The sequence below is a fragment of the Miniopterus natalensis genome, chromosome 8 (genome assembly GCF_054644295.1).
Source record: "Miniopterus natalensis isolate mMinNat1 chromosome 8, mMinNat1.hap1, whole genome shotgun sequence".
Classification (NCBI taxonomy): domain Eukaryota; kingdom Metazoa; phylum Chordata; class Mammalia; order Chiroptera; family Miniopteridae; genus Miniopterus; species Miniopterus natalensis.
This window is the reverse complement of record NC_142088.1, coordinates 22,905,324-22,923,780: the sequence shown is the minus strand read 5'-3', so window position 1 is coordinate 22,923,780 and position 18,457 is coordinate 22,905,324. Positions and strand designations below refer to the sequence as shown.

Below are 18,457 nucleotides of genomic sequence, written 5' to 3'. Positions count from 1 at the left end.
ATGACCTGGAGAATGTAGATCTCTTCATTCATTTTCCTCAGAGTTGTACAAAGCACTGTCACCTAAACAGTGGTATTCAGGGATAATAAAGATACCTTCTGCACATAGTGCTCTTAAAATTACAATACAAATCTCAATTCTAGGGGAAGGAAAGGTCAACAAGGAACATGGCTTAAAAATGGCCTTTACTGATTTATTACCTTCAAGTGGCTTGACAATTTGTAATTTTTCAGGCATAAAACATCGAAGACAACTGGCACTGCTGAGGTCTGTGGTCTCCGACTGGTCAGTGCAGAGAGAGACAATACTCTCTGTTGGGGTGCCACAGCCACTAACCCCTTCTTTCTGGTCAGCCAGAACCTGGATCTTCCGCTCCCACTCTTCAGCAAAGAACTGCTTCTCACTTAAGTAGTTTTGTCGCCGCAGACTAAGGCGATGCAGGGCTGTAGCCAAATCACTATCTCCAGAGGGTTCTTGTTGACCCAGCTTCTGAACGTTCCTATGGGAAAATCACATTCACTGACTAGGTCTGTAAGCGTCATGAGCACCACCTAGACCTCTCCTTTCTACAATGGTGAATGTTCAAAAGACTCATCTTAAAAACACAGTTTTTATATATCTAAGTTTCTCTTAGATATTTAGAATACAAAAATAGTAACAACAAACCCAAATCATTAGTACTATATATCATTTTTAAAGATCACTTCAAGTAACTTCAGATAGGCAAAAATATACTTTATTATTATATTGTATTTACTAACTTTGCTACTCCTTAAACTACGATATGCCACTAGCTGCAAGACATAAACAATTTCAAAAATATTGAAATGTGAAAAATACTGCTTTGAGCTATAGAATCCTCTATGAATATTACATAACATTTAAAAAGCAAACAGCAAGATTTATAAATACTGCATTTTCATAGTTTGGTGACACATATTTTTTCACTTTCCACCATTTTTTAAATTAGAGGTATCTTTTAATTGAATATCAAAAGAAAGAATAGCAAGGTCAGTGGTAGTTGCTCCTGGCTACTATGTGTGAATTCACATATATCTGTTCAGTCTTCTTAGGTAAGGTAGTATTGACACAAAAGCTGTCAGTGTGAACATGCTCACTACAGTCCAGGCAATACAACAGAAAACTCAGAGTATGCTTTCTGCATTAGAAAGATTTATCTCAGGTGCCAAACATGTATCTGTCAAAAGTTTGCAGCTGACTTTCCAGTAATGCTGTTTAATTTCTAGTTATATGTAATTCAATGAACTGAATTACATATTCAGTTCAATGAAAAGTGGAAAGAAATCTAAGTTTAAACGAACAGGAAATTAAGAGCAAGCTAATTTTCCTCAATAGGCATTCACACTCATTGTTTATGCTAAAGGCACCAAAGCAGTTGAGATTATGAGCATGGTTTATGAGTGTCATCTGATACTATGTATAACTGCCAATGACCAAACACATTAAAACAAATTAAGATTTAGACTCAGAGAAGAAGATTTAGACTCAGATTTTGCCACACAGAAGAAAGTAGTTTCACAGTTTAATGCAAGCTCCATTTTGAATACACTTAATTAAATATAGCTTTTTCACTACAAAAAACTTTTATGATATCAATGATAGGTCTTACAAACAATGGTATATGGCATCATTACTGAATGAAAACTGACAGTTACAGAACTTCCTTGGGACAGCACAGAGCAGTGCTGGAATTTGAGTATGTGAATCTGTTATGGCAATGCCACAAGAAATGCAGAATCACTGCCACGATCTGTTTCTTACCCTGGAACCTCCTCTGAGTTGCTCCCCTGGCTCAGGAGTGTTTTGTCCTCTGTTGGCTGTAAACCAGACTCAAAAGGTTTTGCTGTCATGATGACACTTGAGCGGTTGGAGCCTGGAATGGATAGCGGAGCTGAGAATGGGATAGAGCAGCCCCGTGTGTCATTGGCAATCCTGACAGTATCAAATACCCGTTTCAGCTGGGCTCTGTCAAAAAAGAAATGTTCATTATTGCCTCTCCCTACTGCTGGAGTGCTTTAGAAAAGAGACGTGTAGATGTAATTCACTAAAAATAAAGCGACCCTGGATAGCGTCTAAAGTTGAGGAGAGATCATCAGAAAATAAACTTCAGAACAAGAAAACTCTCACAAATGTGAGTAGTAAGAGGAGAAAACTGAAAAGCAAGCAGATTTACTACTGAATCTCATAATAGCTATCACTGGATTGTGGCTTCTTTTAAATTTCCATCCCAGTGGCTGAGTTACAACACATGTATGTGATCTGTACTTACTTTTGTTTAAAGAGAGAAGATTCCTCATCCAAACTCAACTTTTTACGCATGGTCCCCTCAATCTCAGATGCCAGAGATTCCTAAGAAAAAGTTTGAAATTCCTATAGTGATTACCTAAGAAGCCTGCAAGGAGAAATGAACTGTCCTTAAATTAATTAAGAGTCTCCAGAATCCAGTACTTTTGGTGTTATAATAAAAGAAAATACAGAAAAAAAACGAGACATTCTGGAACTGGAACTTTTAAATAAGAACCAACTACTTTTTCAGGAAAGCAGTGGTAAAAACCAATGTAAATAGAAAATATTACATATTCAGACATATAAAACTAAAGGGTATAAAAGGCTATACCAAGATGTTAACAGTGATTCTGTGGAGGGCAGGATTTGATGGTATTTAAGAATTTCTTTTGGTTTATCTGTGATTTCTAACTTTTCTATAATATACATGTATAGCTTTTATAATATAGAAAAATCATTAAAGGAAAAATAAGCAACCTTCCCCCTCCCCTGGGCTGGGGTGAGAATTCAACTAGCATGGGTGGCATCTCAGTGGGGCTGAGCTGACAATGACTGGGACTCGAGGTACTGGGATGAGCACCGATGGAAAGGAAGATACAGATGTGTCTGTGAGGGCGTACGTATAAACATATGTGTATTTCTTAGCTTTATCTGCTGAGGGGCCTGGAAGCAACGATACTCTAGTTGCAATGGACACAAAGCACCCAGATCCTGATTCTAAATATCATTCCTCATCAAAAGTTACCAGAACAACTTGCAGAAATGGCTGATTGTAGGACTGGGACAGGGAAAGGGCAAGATGAGTTTGAAGGAAACGCCCCTGGCCATACTTGGGACAATTTGAGTATCAAAATAAAAAATGGTAATAATGAAGTATAATCCACTGAAAAAATAAAAATCCATGAGTCCATACTGAAATAACTAAGCAAACAAATGAATAAATGAGACAGGAAAGTTCTAACTTACAAAAGAATAATAAGTAATAAATGTTGAAAACATGAGAAAATTAGAAAATCACTATCTAGCAATTATAGTATTGTATTGATATCACTTTTCTGATGTTGATGGTGGTAGTGTGGTTATGTAGGAGAGTGCTTTTGTTTTTAGTAAATACACACTGAAGTATTAAGGGGAGTTAGGGTGTATCTGCAACTTACTGTTAAATGTTCCAGAAGAAAATAAGAGAATAATATAGCAGATGTAGTAAAATGTTAAAAATTGAGGAATCTAAGTGAAGGACATATGAGAGTTTTTTAAACTACTGTTGGAACTTTACTCTAAATTTAAGATTATTTCAAAATTTAAAAGTTAAAAAACAAAAATGTGCCCCCAATATTCTTCAGAAAATCTACTCTAATTTATAGTTTCAGTCTTTAAAAAAATTTTACAGGACTGGATGTACATGTTTAAGAACTAGATTGTTAAAATAAGTCTTTAAATCAACATTACAAATTCTGGCATAAACTCAGAAGTTTTCATTAATTTCTGTAATTTAAAAATACCGTTTATTGATGAATTAAATAAACATGATTCCTGCCCCCATGGGCCTTACACTCTAACTGAAGTTAAATATACCAAGAAACTCAAGATTACGAAAAAGATTTTAGATGCTAAGAGCACTATTTGAATAAGTGGGATGTAGTGGGCTTAGGGTAAGGATGACCCAAGTTTACGTAGCTCTATGGTAAAAAGACCTAAACCTAATTTCCCTGGGGTTCATTTCATATACATATTACAATAAATCTGGATGGTAATCTGCTAGAAGAAAGGCTAGAATACATAAGAGTATTAGGGGTAGATGTAGATATGCAAATTAAGGCCAAAATCAAAAGACAATCCAAGTTATCTCTTAAGATGCTTTACACCATCAGAAGCTATACCACTCACGGGACAATCTAATCTTAAACAATATTCCAAAATATATAACATCTTTCTCAGCTCCTTACCCCAGAAAAAGCTCCATATGATTGGGAGAAGTAGAGATGAGCAGCAGGGCCAGATCTACTACGAAGTTCCTTTATTTCTTCTTGGGATTCATGTAACATTCCCAGACACTCCATATTCCTGTCTTGTAACTCATGCAGCTGGAAGAAAGGATAATAATTGGTGTACTCTATTATATTCTAAAATGACAATGGTGGTGGTGGTGGGGGGGGCATTGGGATAAGTATTAATTTTATCCAGAGGGCTAGCTAAGTTCCTGAATATAATTCATTTCAATACAAAGACTCTGAAACAAACTAAGCAAGGAGAGTACATATATACTTCAAGCTGCCAGAATCAGAAGTGTCTTGGCCAGAATTATACATAAATATGATTTCTTAAAAATCTGCAATGTAGCTGAGACAACCAAAACTGTCAATTCAATATTTAATGATTTATCCCCTTAAAAAAAACTTATAGAGGAAATATAATAGCTATGGTCAAGTTAGATTTAGCATACTGTTATATTTTTTAAACATCATTCTGAAGTTTGTAAATGACAAGATCAAGTCTACTAAGTATTGTATATGATGTGAGGGTGCTCAATCATCCTAAACAAGTAGTTTCTTCTCCCTTGTTTCAGAACCTTTTTTATTGTTAGATTCACAAGCATGTTAAAGAGTACATACTTTTCAGAGTACATTTTAACTTCAAAGATTTCTTCCAGTGTAGTATGTGGACTATATATTAGCATCACCAGGGCTGGGGATGCTTATTTAAAAATGCAGATTCTAGGCCCTCATTCTAGACCTACTGAATTAGAAACTTTTAGGGATGGTGCCTGGGAATCTCCATTTAAAACTCACTCTGCCAGGTGACTCTTTTGCTTGCTAAAGAACCACTAAATTATATCTAATATATAGAGTTTTTATGTAGATACCAACTAAGAGATTTTTGCTATTTCTCCTGACATTTAAAAAACTGTTGAGGTAGTTAAGGTAAACTGCTAAAATGTCACATATTCCTAAATAATCTTATAAAAGTCAAGGTTTTCCCCATTATTCAATAGGATGTTGCCATGTTATTGGTTTCAGAGATAGAATTTTTTAAATGCTTTACTTTTTAGCTCTCATATTTTCATCTTGACCCTCTCTTATTTTAAATCCTATTCACAAAGATCAAAGAAACTATTCATTGCTCCCCCTCCTGTATCACACAAGATAATGGAAGATTTCATTACCTCCAATGTCAGTTGTCTCTGGGCATCTTTGGAAGCTTGTAGGTGAAGTCTCAGTTCTTCCTTTTCAATCACATGCTAACAACATATTAAAAGAGACATGTGAAGCCTTCCCATATAAAATAGAGGCTACTCTCTTTTTGAAGACATCTTAAGGGGTATAGTCTATGTAGAGCCTATAAAAAGCTTACCTTCCAAAAGCCAAATAAGCGCAATAAAATGGGCAGAATACAAAATCCATCAAGGTGTTCAGAGGACAATGAGCATGAGTCAATAATTCACATCACAACTTTCTGAGGAAGATCTGACGCCATTTTACTATAACCATTCTTTTAACATTATTTCTACAAGTGATGACCTGTTAAATAATATGTGACTGCAGATAAACAGTCTGTTTGCTTAAGAATTCTGGGAACTGCAAAAGAAGCAGACTCAGACCTTTAGACATTCCAGCTTCGGGAGATTTGCTGACCTTCAACCAGATATCTGAACAGACTGTGTTGGCTTGCATGTAGTCCCCTCAATGGAAAACGCTCAACCCCCTCCTTTTGATTCCTCTGTTCTGTTTCTTTTTTTCCTCCCTCCTTACAAAAACCCCTGCCTGTGTCCAACTGTTAAGACGGTCTTGGTGACAGAAGTCCACCAGTCTCAGGCAGCTGGCTCTTAAATAAACCTACCTTCCTTCTACCAGCCCATCTCTTGATTATTGGTTTTTGAGTGGCAGGCAGCAGAACCTGGGTTAGGTATCATTATGGAGAGAAATAATGACTTGAAAGTAGTTATTCATACTTCAGGACACAGACAAGACTAAAACAGTAACTAGTTTAAAGCACTTTGAAAGGGCAGGGACTGTGTTTATTTTTCTTAATCTAGCACGTAGCACAGTGCATGGTACTAGGTCAGTGCTTAACAAACATCTGCTGAATGAAAGAATGAACTTACTTCTTTAAGTTTGTGCTGAAGATCTACAATCTGAGACAAGAGAGAGGAGATCTCTTCTTGGTATCGAATCAGTTCATCACTCTTCCCAGACAATTCCTCAGTCATTTTGGACATCTGAGCATTTGTTTCACCTTGAAAACAAATAAGAATTTTAAAAATTAATATAAATGTAGGGTAGGGGGTGGCAACTATAGCCTGTGGGCCAAATCCTGTTTTGTAACGAGCACTGGACTACTACAGATAACATTTTTCTTTAACATAAATTTAAAAAATAAAGATTCTTCTGAAACAGGCTAATCTTAGGAATTGAATATGAGGCAATAAAGCTAACAAGAAATGACTTATAAAGGCAAGCTAAAGATTCTGCATCAATCTTTTTCATTATGAAAAAGATACATGCTCAAATCTTCCTCTTTATGAAGGACAAGTAGGCTGAAAAGATACAGATGAATTATGTATCTTTGCAAGTGCCAAGACATAATCTCATTTATGTCTTTGAGAACTCTTCAGGGATGTAAATAAACTCCCACAAGCAATGAAAATTAAACTTAACAAATCTAACACAGGAACATTTCTAGAATGGAGCAGTCACAATCTGTTGAACCTATTGATAAAGCTACTGAGATGCTTCTGTAGGAGAGAGTTTTCCTGGAATACTTCGCAAACTGAGTAGGGCCTATAAAGCAATTCTTACAGCCTAGCATTCTTGAATGCACAGAAAATAAAACCTTAAGAATTCCACTGGGGAAATAAGTCTTTTTTTCATATAAAAACTTTGATATCTAAACACAAGTGGCAGAACTATTTCTCAGTGTCATATAAAATTATTTGTTAATTGACAGAAAGCCTATAACATTTAATAGGATGGCAACAAGGAAGGAAGGAGACCTGAATCTGAGCTCTTGGGCAAGTAATTTCTTCTTTGTTTTTTAAAGTGTAAAGGGTGGGTAATGATAGTGTTGACGGAGAATATTCAATTTACATTCCTTCTAGTTCTCTAATATTATGTTAGTCTAAGTTATCACATTCTGAGGCCCACAGCCCAAATGTAATGATGTGACATTACATTTTTCTTTTAACGCAAAAGGCTATATATTTATAGAGAAATTAAATATCTTTCTCTAGTAAAGCTGACTTTTTCCTAATTTATTTTAAAATTATTTTAGTTAACATTACATCAAATCAAAATATATTCCTTTATAGACACATAATTGGCACTTAATAAGTTACTCATTGAATGGCAGACCTGGCTCTGCCACTTATCTACTGTTTTCTGATCCTTACATATCACATTCTCTACAGGACTATTTCCTCATCAACAAAATAAGAGCTTTGGTTTCTTTCATTCTAACATGCTATAACTGATAGAAATATAGGCCTTCACTTAATGATGGCAAATGAAACAAATATATTTCTGAGAAGTTCATATGGTATTTTATTTAGAATTGTGGGCTCAACGTGATATTCTAAAATCTTCAGTAATTATTTAATACTGTTTCTTGACATGTTTCTACTGAAACCATGGATCTAATTTCTGAGTTGGACATATCCTACCAAAGAACTGGCCAAAGGCAAACCAAGTATGTTAATACTTACGAAGTTCTTTAACACAGTCACTGACAAGCTGTTGTTCCTTCTCTTCATAAGTAATAGTTTCTGTCTTTATGTGACAAGCCTTCAAGAAAGAAAGAAAAAGTGGTATCTTCTAATTATTTTACAGTATTAACTAAAAAAAGCCATTTAACTCTCATTTGAAGATAAAAGTTAATCACTTACAAAGGAAAAAAAAACACATTATGCTTTATCTACCATAAAATAAAGGTATGGAAAAGGATGTGACGAATCTCTCCCCTCATTCCTCTCAGGCTCTCTGTAAACACCTGTTCATCCCTGCACCGCCCAGACCCCCACGCACATCTCTGGCTGGCTAATCTCCAACCTCAGCAAAAATATCACTGCTTAAATAGGGCTTCTTTGATTCACCCCCACCCCCATCATACGAGCTCAAGGAGCCTTGTAATTTTCCAACATAGCTCTTATCACAGTTGCATTTATTTAGTTATTTGTTTAAACTCCACAGGATACATATTCTATGCTGTGGCTTTCTCTATTTCATCTGTCAACTTGCTATTATCCACTTTTCAGTGGGACCTAAGAAACAACAGAAGGCAAATAAATGCATGTGTCTTGGCTGCCACCCTAATTACAATGTCAACAGCAAATCTTTAGTTACGCCACATTTCACCTCAATACTACCTGGCTTTAAACCGTATAGCCTTTAAGGTAAAAGGAATTGGGAATTAGGTTGAATGTACCTTGGATCGGAGAGCCATATTCTCTTCTTCCAGTTCCTTGAGCTTTTCTTGCAGCATGTCCAACTGTAGCAAGCCTTGAGATAAGCTGAAGGACTCATTGAACCGAAGAGGTGTAGAACAGCTGGAATCAGTTTCACTCTCTTCAGAAGCAATGGACACAATCCGAAGTAACTCATCTTTCTTGGATAGCTCATGCTGCAGTTGATTAACCTGCACAGCAAAAGGCCTTGATTTATAAGATGTCCTTTATTTTGTATTATTTAATATATGTAATATAACTTTTAATTCATGGAGCAATTATTTCTCACCATATAACAATATAATTAGCTGCTAGATTTTACTGACTAAAGTAGCAAGTGCTAAAAAGAGAATAATAAACCTCAGATACTTCCTGAACTATAATTTTAGAGCATTAACTCAACAAATATAGCTTTTTCTATACTAGGTGAGAAGGAAAGCCAATTTTCATATTCTATATAATAGAAATATAGGAGGAAATTTCACATAAGATAATGATACATTCACAGTTAAAAACAAAACTGAAGAACCTTCAAACTCTCAGAATGGATGCGTACTTCAAATTCTCTTCCTTTTAAAGGTTGGTACTTTTAAGCTATATAACTGCATCACTCCCTAACTTTAGTTCTGGGGAATACATATTTTTAACCTACAGGTTCAAATGTTATTAAATATAATGTACTTATAAAATATAAATGAAACTAGATAAAAATAATAAATTACAGAAAAACTGAAATTTAACTATTCGGGTTAATCATAAAGTAGTTCTAGCTAAAAATATTTATTGCTTAGGAATAAATACATTTTCAAAAATTTCTTTTCCTTTCGTTTGTCTTTTTCACTAAAGATATTTCATTTGGGTATCTATTATTTGGGGATATATATATATATATATATTTTTTTATTATTATTTTTTTTAATAAGACTTTTTTAATGTTTTTACTGATTTTGAGAGAGAGAGGAAGGGAGAAGGAGAGACAGAAACATCAATGATGAGAGAGTCATTGATCTGCTGCCTCCTGCATGCCCCCCACTGGGGATGGAGCCCACAACCCAGGTACGTGCCCTTCTGACTGGGAATCGAACCTCCATCTCCTAGATCATAGGTTGATGCTCAACCACTGAGCCATGTTAGCCAGGCTGGGGATATATTTTTTAAAAATAAAGTTAAGAAAAGATCATGTACAAAGTCCACACAAAGGTGCAAGGATAAAATATTAGAATCTACACAGGGTGCCAGAAGTACTACAGGTACCGAATACAGACTTTTATATTGACCAAGGTAGACTCACATAAGCACTCCTCTGTATAGCATCATTTCATTCCTCTACTGGTTAGTTCAATGGCTGCCAAAAAAGTCCACATGTACTGGTGTTACTTACCTACTTACTGTCATCAATTCAGAGACACCCAGGAAAATAAATTTTTCCATTGCCCAATATCTAATTATTTCATGCTGCAAGTACTTATCAAAGACTTACTTGGTCAAAAGCTTGTCCCAATTGTTCCTCCAGGGCTTCATTCTGCTCAGACAAGACATGATTTCGCTTTAAGAGAGCTTGTCCAATTCGAGCAGCTAGCTCCAGATCACGATCCCTCTGTTAAAATACAAAATACACTTCTCCTTGAGTACCAACAAAATAATTTAGAGATTTTGCAGTTACTTTTGCTAAACACAAAAAGCAACATTCTACAAATATCAAAATTCATTTTAACACCCAGATACCAAATAAACAGAAAGCCTGGCACACAGGTGATGTTTAATATATGTTGGTCAAATGGATGACCACCACAGTTATAAATGCAAGAGGGCATTTCTTTTCTTGATATCAAGTGAAATTTATTGATTAATCAACCCTATCAATTAGGATTCAGCAACCCAACCTCTACACTTACAACTTTAGGGAATTAGAAAAATCAATGGAGTCTTTAAAACTGAGGACAGGGCCTGGTACACAGGAAAGGCCCAACAAATATCTACTGAATGCATCTGCCTATCAAGGATGGTAATGATACAGAATTAGGTATTTAAGATAAGATTAAGTAGGTATGCTAAAAAGTTTCATTTACGGCAAAGATAATACGCACTGAGAGCCAGAGGCTTGGAGGAAAGCACAGTCAAGAGCCCTATTGTCAACCAGCACAAGAACGATGATATGAAACAAAATAGGGGAAAAAGGACTGAAAGTTTTGAAGCTACAAGGTTCTGTTTAGAGGTTAGAAAAAATGGGAGTCTACAGAAGTTGGTGGTAATGATGCAGGGGTATGTACAGAAAGGCCAAGCAAAACACGAGTTACTCTTTCTGGGTACATGGTGATGCTTAATAAGAACACAGAAATCCCACCTACATGGTGGTGATAAGGATTGTATTCTGTAGGATGGAAAACTGTCAATATACATTTAACTGCCTTATATATGAGTGTGGGTTCTGCTTACATTAATCACTATAAATAAAATTAAACTTCTGTTGTTTTGCTCCATAGTACATGCAAACAGGTGGATGGGTTATTTCCAAAATTTCAAAGCCCACAAATCTCCTTGTCAGTGTAGGCTAAGTGGCATATACAAAATCATTCTGGGGAGCTGAAGGGGAAGGGAGAAGAGGTACTTCAAAAAGAAAGAATTCCATAAGATTAACGGAAATCGAAGTCTAAGGAGACACCTCTATGACTACCAATTGGAAAAGATACACTATACATATTAAAAATGTCATGGACAAAGTGAGCTCAAAAAATAACCCAAACTGAAAGCAAAAATCTTTGGGAAGATGCTCCAAACTGCAGGTGTAGATTTGCAATGGAACTGTTTCTTGAATAGGCAGTTCTGCTCCAGGTTAAGTGACATCATCTACTTTTTTAGGACAAGGAAGCCAGCCAGCACTGCTATAATAAAAAAACAATAAACCAAACAAACAAAAAACTCCCTAAATCTTCTACAACTGCATAACAATTAACTTCAGGGACCATTCTGTTTTGGAATGTCAGTTGTTTCAATTGTAACAACCTTAGACAAAATAACCCACGACAAAGATATCATCATTTTTCACTTTATATAAAAATTTGATAGATTCCAAATGATCTTCAAGTTTTAGTTTCTTGTACTGGAGAAAGAAAAAGATATATTCCTACCTCAGCCAGGAGATGTGTAACCATGTCGATGTCATTGTAAGTTTTGGTCATCTGCTCCACCCTGTCTGTGCCTAGAACTAAGATAGTTAAAAACAACTGTTTGTAGGGTTCAGAAATAACAGATCATTTTAACTATTCATAAGAAATGAAAGATAACAACAACAAATCCAGGCTTTTACAAAAAGCCATTTAGGAGAATAAAAATATATGTTAAAAAAGGGGAAGGAAATGTTTCATGTATCAGACAATCTGGAAATAGACTAATTATTACAAACAAATGTACGTCATACAATAAATTAAGTATCAAATGATCACAAGGCAGTCATCTCCTGACTCTCTCCTCCCCCCTTGGTAGGATTAGAACCGTGGCCCACTCACACTAGAGAATGTGGGCTGGGAGAATGCATTAAATGACCAATTGTTTTATATCCTCATCTAAATTAAAGTTACTGAGGGGTGAGTTATGAGAGGTTATACTGTTACAAAGGAGCTCAACTAGAATTCTGTTGTGATTATCTTGAATATCACCACCTATCATGAGTTAATATCAATAAACAAGGAATAGGACTTGTAGGACTTTTTGTAGCTCTGTTCTGAACCATAATCATTTCTAGGTTAATTAAAAACCCATTATAATCTTCATATCTACGCCAATGCTATAAAAATGCATTGTATACTATATTACTTGCATAATTCAAGCCCAGTACTTCTGCATTTCATAAACTCAGGAACTGCCAATGCACTTGGATAAGTTAGCTCCAAAGAGAAGGACAAATATGACTCCAGTGATTCCACAGTCACAATAAGCAATATCTTTTTAAGCTAAAGATGATGCAGAATACAAAGGGAATCTTTTCACTTTGGAGTACACTACATAATACAGATTTGTGTTTGACTCTGGCTTTTACAAATAGTTTGTCTTGAAGAAAAAATAAGAGACTTTGGAGCAGAGAAGCTGAATTCACATGTTTGAGTGAGCTTGACCAAGTCACTTAACCCTTCTGAGATTCAGATTTTGTATTTATAATATGGAGGTGATAACATTCATCTCACAAGGTTATTAGGAGGTTCAAATATAATTTATTGAGCAAAACTTCTGAGTATCATACAACTAATTACAGTTATTACTCTTTAAACACAGCTGGTATGTATGAAGTAGCCCTGGTTTTAAATTTTCTGCAAGCAATTCACTGAGTTGGCAGCAGATACTATGATTTAAGTTATTTGTAGTTCTTTAGTCCCATCTTAATACTTGAAGTTGCCCAAAAGACATCATTAGACATGTTTACTTTATCTGAGCTTTTAATTTTTCTTCCTAGCATCATTGCTTAAAGTGAATCTGGGAATTGCCTAGACCTTAATTATTAATGATAATCTTATTCTTAGTTAAAAGTAAAACAAAGTGCTGGACTAATGGTATTAGGAGATGGCTTAAAAAAAGTTTTAAACTGAATATTAGAAAACTAAAAAACAAACAAAAACTACCCAAAACAAAAAACTAAAAAGAAACATTTTTACTCCAAAAGAATTTATATTTACAAGCAGAGAAACTGGCTCCATAATTTAACCACAGGGATAATGGAAACAGGCTCTGGCGCCTAAGAAATCTTCACAGTTTAGTAGCATAGCAGGTACAAAGGAGTAAAAATAAGGCAGATACAGTGTGTAGTCTCCTCTGTTTCTGGTCTTGATAATAAGATGAGAGGGGAACAAAATCAAATCAACATATCTATGCTCTAAACTAATCACAGAAAACCAGCCAATAGCTGCAAAACCAAATTTAACCTAGGGCAGTGGGTCTCAACTCCAGAGTTTGATGTAATTGATTTGGAGGCAACCCAGGGCACAGGTAGTAAGATGCCCAGGTGTTGTGATGTGGAGCTAGGGATGAAAGGAACAGGTCCAGGATCAACACTGAAAGGAAGAACCAGGAATCCTAGAGACTGAAAAGTTGGCATACATGGAGCCATTTTAAAGCGTAGTCAGGGCAGCCATCCCAAAGGAACTGCACTGCAATGTTTGAACTGAGCAAAATAACCTTTGGACTGGGCTAGACTGGGCCACAGCAGCATTGTCTTCTAAATAACTATTTATAAAGCTAACAGGATAGCTGACCTCCTGACTACAGAACTAAAAATTTAAGGAGATTCTTTAGAATTAGCACCATGTATAGCTAAAGAATAACTTAGCTTATTTGCACCTACAGAAATTCCTTCCTTGGCTTATTAGCATTAATAGAAATTCCTTCCTTCTATTCATGTAATTACTTCCCTTCCCTTTCTCATAAAAACCCCTTGCCTTCACCCCATAATCGGAACACTATTTGGGTTTCTGCCTGAATCTGCCTGAATCAGTGCTTCCTGAACAACTATTCTTTCTGATCTCAAATAAATGCTTATTGTTTCTTTCCTTGGCCTTTTATTTTTAGAATAATAAGACTCAGCTAAAAACAATTTTTATACAACTAAATTAAAAAATACATGACATGGCTTATATTATGTGCACAGTTAAAAATTAAGTGGCAGATTTAATTTGAAGCAAAGTCAGTAAGTTAAGGATGTAAAAACAGCTGTGAGCTACAAGTCACACGAGACGAAAGAGGAAGAGAAAATGAAGGACACAGTAATACGTAAGAGAAATGTTTAGAATAAAACATGTTTTAGTGAGGTGAAACTAAAATGAATTTGCTATAAATGCTTACCATCTGTCATAGTCTGAGAATTTAAAGCTGAACCTTAAGAAGTTAATCTCGTTTAATGATCTTATTTTCTTATATGAGGAATCTTGACTGAGACTGTGTTACATTAGTGGCAAAGCCAGGATAATAATGAGGTGATACAACCCCCATTTCACAAGGTCATAAGATAAAACTTGGGTCTGCTCATTCCCAGTAAGGGGCTCTAACACCATCCTGCTGTTTCCACCAGTCCCACCAAGATCAAAACAGCATAGATCCCAATATTGTTTTTTAAAGTGTGAGCATATCTATATACAAGAGGGGCTGGAAGGATATAGATTAAAATGCTAACAGTGGTTATCCCTGGGTAGAAATTATAGCTGATCTGTTGTTTGTGCTTCATTTTTTTTGCCAATTTTCTATGAAGAACAAATGTTATCTTTGCAATAAAAAAAAAGCAGCTCTTAAGAGGTTTCAAAAAGCAAAAATTAATTTTTGAAAAAAATTTATCTTTATTATTGAAAATATTACAGATGTACCCATTTTCCCCTCATTGATCACCTCTACCCGGCATCTGCCCCCTCCCCCTCCCCAGGCCTTTTCAACATTATTGTCTGTGTCTATGGGTCATGCATATATGCATATAAGTTCTTTGATTAACCTTAAATGCTTAAAAATTTATTATGGCAAAGAAGTTAGATAATGCAACCAGAATTCTCCAATTTTTATGTTTTATGTGAAGGAGTCTATATATTACCAAGCCCCAAAAGCTGAGCCAGCTCAATTACAGAGTTGCTCAATTGATGTCAGTCACAAAACATATAGGAAGGAACAAAATGGATTCTTCTCTGCAGCCTAATGAGTTCTGTCCTCTCTTCCTTATCACAATACTCCTGATAAAGACATGTTGCTTGGGATGGTTTCAAAAGTATTCAAGGCCAAGCTCTCAAGTGTTCTCTTGGCATTTAAGCATTGTGATTAAATGCTTCTAAAACCATAGACTGATTATTCACTGCAATTCTCTAACCAGGAATGAAGAGACAGTCAAGCAGGCTGACTTCATTATAATCACTCCTATCAAATCCTATTTTCCCTTCAGTTCTCAGCTGTTAAACTAGAAATACGTTAAACAGTACAGAAATTAGCAATGCTTCTTGCTTGTTTCCAGATAGGAACTTCCCTAACCGAATTCTCTGAAAAAAACTTATATATCAGGGAGATAATAACTGACATTAGATAAACATTTTTTTTATAGAACAATTTTGTAACTTGGTTTTGGAAGGTTGTTAATATTTAACATTTTTGGTGTAATATTTAGAGAATCTGATGTTCATGAAAAACAAAAATGGGTGTGGGGGGTAATATACATAAGCACTTCACTCATGCTTACTTTACTCTGCATCAACTACCCCAACCTCACTTTTTTTCAGGATGAAAACTGCCAATGTTAATCCATTTTGATATCTTTCATTTATATGAGATGATGCTTGTTTTCTCAGATGTCCTTTTTTCAAGATCTAGAGTTTTTACCACAACTACTAGATTTTAAAAAGGCTTCTAATCTTTCACTATTCTCCAATCCTCCCACACCAAAAAACAAAAACCAACAAAAAACAAAAATGAAACTCAAAAACATCAACCACGTGGTATAGTAAAAGCTGCAATAACTCCTGACAACCACAGACAAGTCTTGAGGTTTTAAGCCCTAAGAAATAACAGCAGCTCTTTTTGTTATAATAGAGAACATTTCTGCAACACAAAACAACTGCCATCAAAAGAACTGAGACAGAATAAAAAGGAGACTGATGATATATACCATCTAGGGCAACCTTTCTCAGCAGGGCTCCCAGGAGAATTAAGCCTACAGGTAATGATTTAAGGGACAATTTTCTTGATTCTCTCAAGGATAATACTTAGCTAGCACATGATGCATAGGTGATAAGGTAATCCATTATACATAAATGTTTTAGGGAATGTGGCTTAATTCTTTTGTGGAACTGGTTGAGAAGGCTGACTTAAGAAATTATATATCTGCTCATCTCTACGACCTGAATATGGTTAATGCTTCCTGAACATTATCAGTTATATTTTCTCTCCTGAAAATACAGGTCAATAATTTTTGAGAGCAGAGCTTGACGAAAAGTGTAACTACCAACCACAAGTAATACTTTCTACAATGTATTTCTCTGCAAAACTGTATTCCTAATCTTTAAAGTCTCCAATTAATGTCACTTTATAATGGCCATCTAGCTTTGTTTGACAGTGGTTATTAAATCTGAGTGTGCATCAGCATTATGAGGAAAGACTTGTTAAAACAGACCGCTGTGCCCCATCCCCAGAGTTTTTGATTTTCTAGATCTGGAGGGGGGGGCAAAGAATTTACGCAAATTCCTAAGTGACACTGATACCTTAAATAAAACATATATAATCAATCATTCTCCCTACCCTTTTTCTCATGCATTAGGAAGTGGTACAGCGCATCTCAGGTTTTTGTTTTGAGCCTTTACATGAACAAATAGCACTTTCTGTCATGTGTGCTGATTGCACTGCTCACCCCACAGCTCACTCTGGGTCTCACTCTTAATAAAAATTAAGAAAAACCCTGGAGTCACTTGTTCTGCATACAAAACCACCTTTTGAGTAGCTTAAACTTTGTGTGTGGATGGTGGGGACTAAGATGGAAATTATTTTGTTTTTTGGATCCATCCATTGTTCTCGTATTCTGTTTTAAAAATAAATAACCTGTTTCTGGTTTGTTTGGTGGCAGCTCCATGGAACAACCAGTATCATTCATGTGAGACAGGCTCCCAACCCAAAACCCTGCCCATGTGTCCTTCCAAACTTCTTTATTTTCTTCTCATAGCTCTTTCAATTTCTTTAAGTTATATAAGAGAGAATGTGTCACTTCTTTTATTGGTTGTTAAAATTCATTTTAAGGAACACAGTATTTGCTGGCATGTGCAGGAAGTAGGGATAAGAAGAGGCTGAAGTAGCACCAGGGAGCTGAACCCAAGGATGGTTTGCCAGGGAACATAGTTATTTAAAACCACCAATCTTGAAATAACGAGGGGATAGAAAACTGTGCAAAAGGGTAAGAGAATGTTTTGTATCTTACTTTTTAAAATGTTGGTCAATTTGCTAAATAAAGTAAGTCACTTATCTTTTACATTCGTAAGGTGCAAATTCATAATGCAAGTTATTTATATATGAGCGAACTGTTAATCCAAAGAACTGATACCTTTAAAATAACAGTGAAATTAAAGTACAGTACAAAGATAAAGTATTAGTGGACCAATTATAATCCCAGTTTATTTGATTCATGATCTTAGGCATACCAACATGCAGTATATAGTTTAATTTTAAAATTAAACTAAAAATAGCACCATTCCAGTAAAGGAATAGGAGTTTTTTTCCAGAACCTGGAAGGATAGATCTGTATCATCCTATTAATCTCAAGTTTTAAATTGCTCCCTTGAACATTATGGTTTGTTTTGTATAAAGTCCTGAAAACCAAATATTTTGAAATTTCTTTATCTTTTATTTTCCAGTTTTGTATTTAAAATTCATCCTAAAAATAACTCCATTAAATCTCTAAGGCATCTTTCTAGCTTCAGTGCCTGCATACCCCGTGACTTAAAGGACAAAGAATGTAACTAAGGGATACTTTCTGTGCCACTTTATCAAAACAATGACCAACTAAATTTATCGTGATGAAATTTCAGTTTGATATTTTCTTCTCACAAATCTAAAACTTCATGGAACAAAGGGAAATGGAAATAAAAAATAGTGTTGCTCTTAAAAAGCATTTTCCAGAAAATCTCAAGCAAGCAACCTCTTAAACTAGAAAGTTAGAAAAACCTTAAGAGCCCTATTTAATATTCCGCTATTTAAAAAAAAATTATTGAGGAC

At 35.3% G+C, this 18,457-nt stretch overlaps 1 protein-coding gene across 1 annotated transcript in view; it reads right to left on the bottom strand.

Moving 5' to 3' along the window:
- TRAK2 (trafficking kinesin protein 2) overlaps positions 1 to 18,457 on the bottom strand; it is a 56,344-nt gene that overhangs the window by 11,344 nt on the left and 26,543 nt on the right. The window contains exons 4-13 of the mRNA XM_087819669.1: positions 11,872 to 11,948; positions 10,224 to 10,340; positions 8,725 to 8,934; positions 8,006 to 8,084; positions 6,410 to 6,540; positions 5,471 to 5,545; positions 4,254 to 4,391; positions 2,291 to 2,370; positions 1,783 to 1,986; positions 201 to 499 (exon numbers count right to left, since the gene is read on the bottom strand). Coding sequence (XP_087675795.1) covers positions 201 to 499; positions 1,783 to 1,986; positions 2,291 to 2,370; positions 4,254 to 4,391; positions 5,471 to 5,545; positions 6,410 to 6,540; positions 8,006 to 8,084; positions 8,725 to 8,934; positions 10,224 to 10,340; positions 11,872 to 11,948 — 1,410 coding nt within the window. The remainder of the gene's footprint in view (positions 1 to 200; positions 500 to 1,782; positions 1,987 to 2,290; positions 2,371 to 4,253; positions 4,392 to 5,470; positions 5,546 to 6,409; positions 6,541 to 8,005; positions 8,085 to 8,724; positions 8,935 to 10,223; positions 10,341 to 11,871; positions 11,949 to 18,457) is intronic.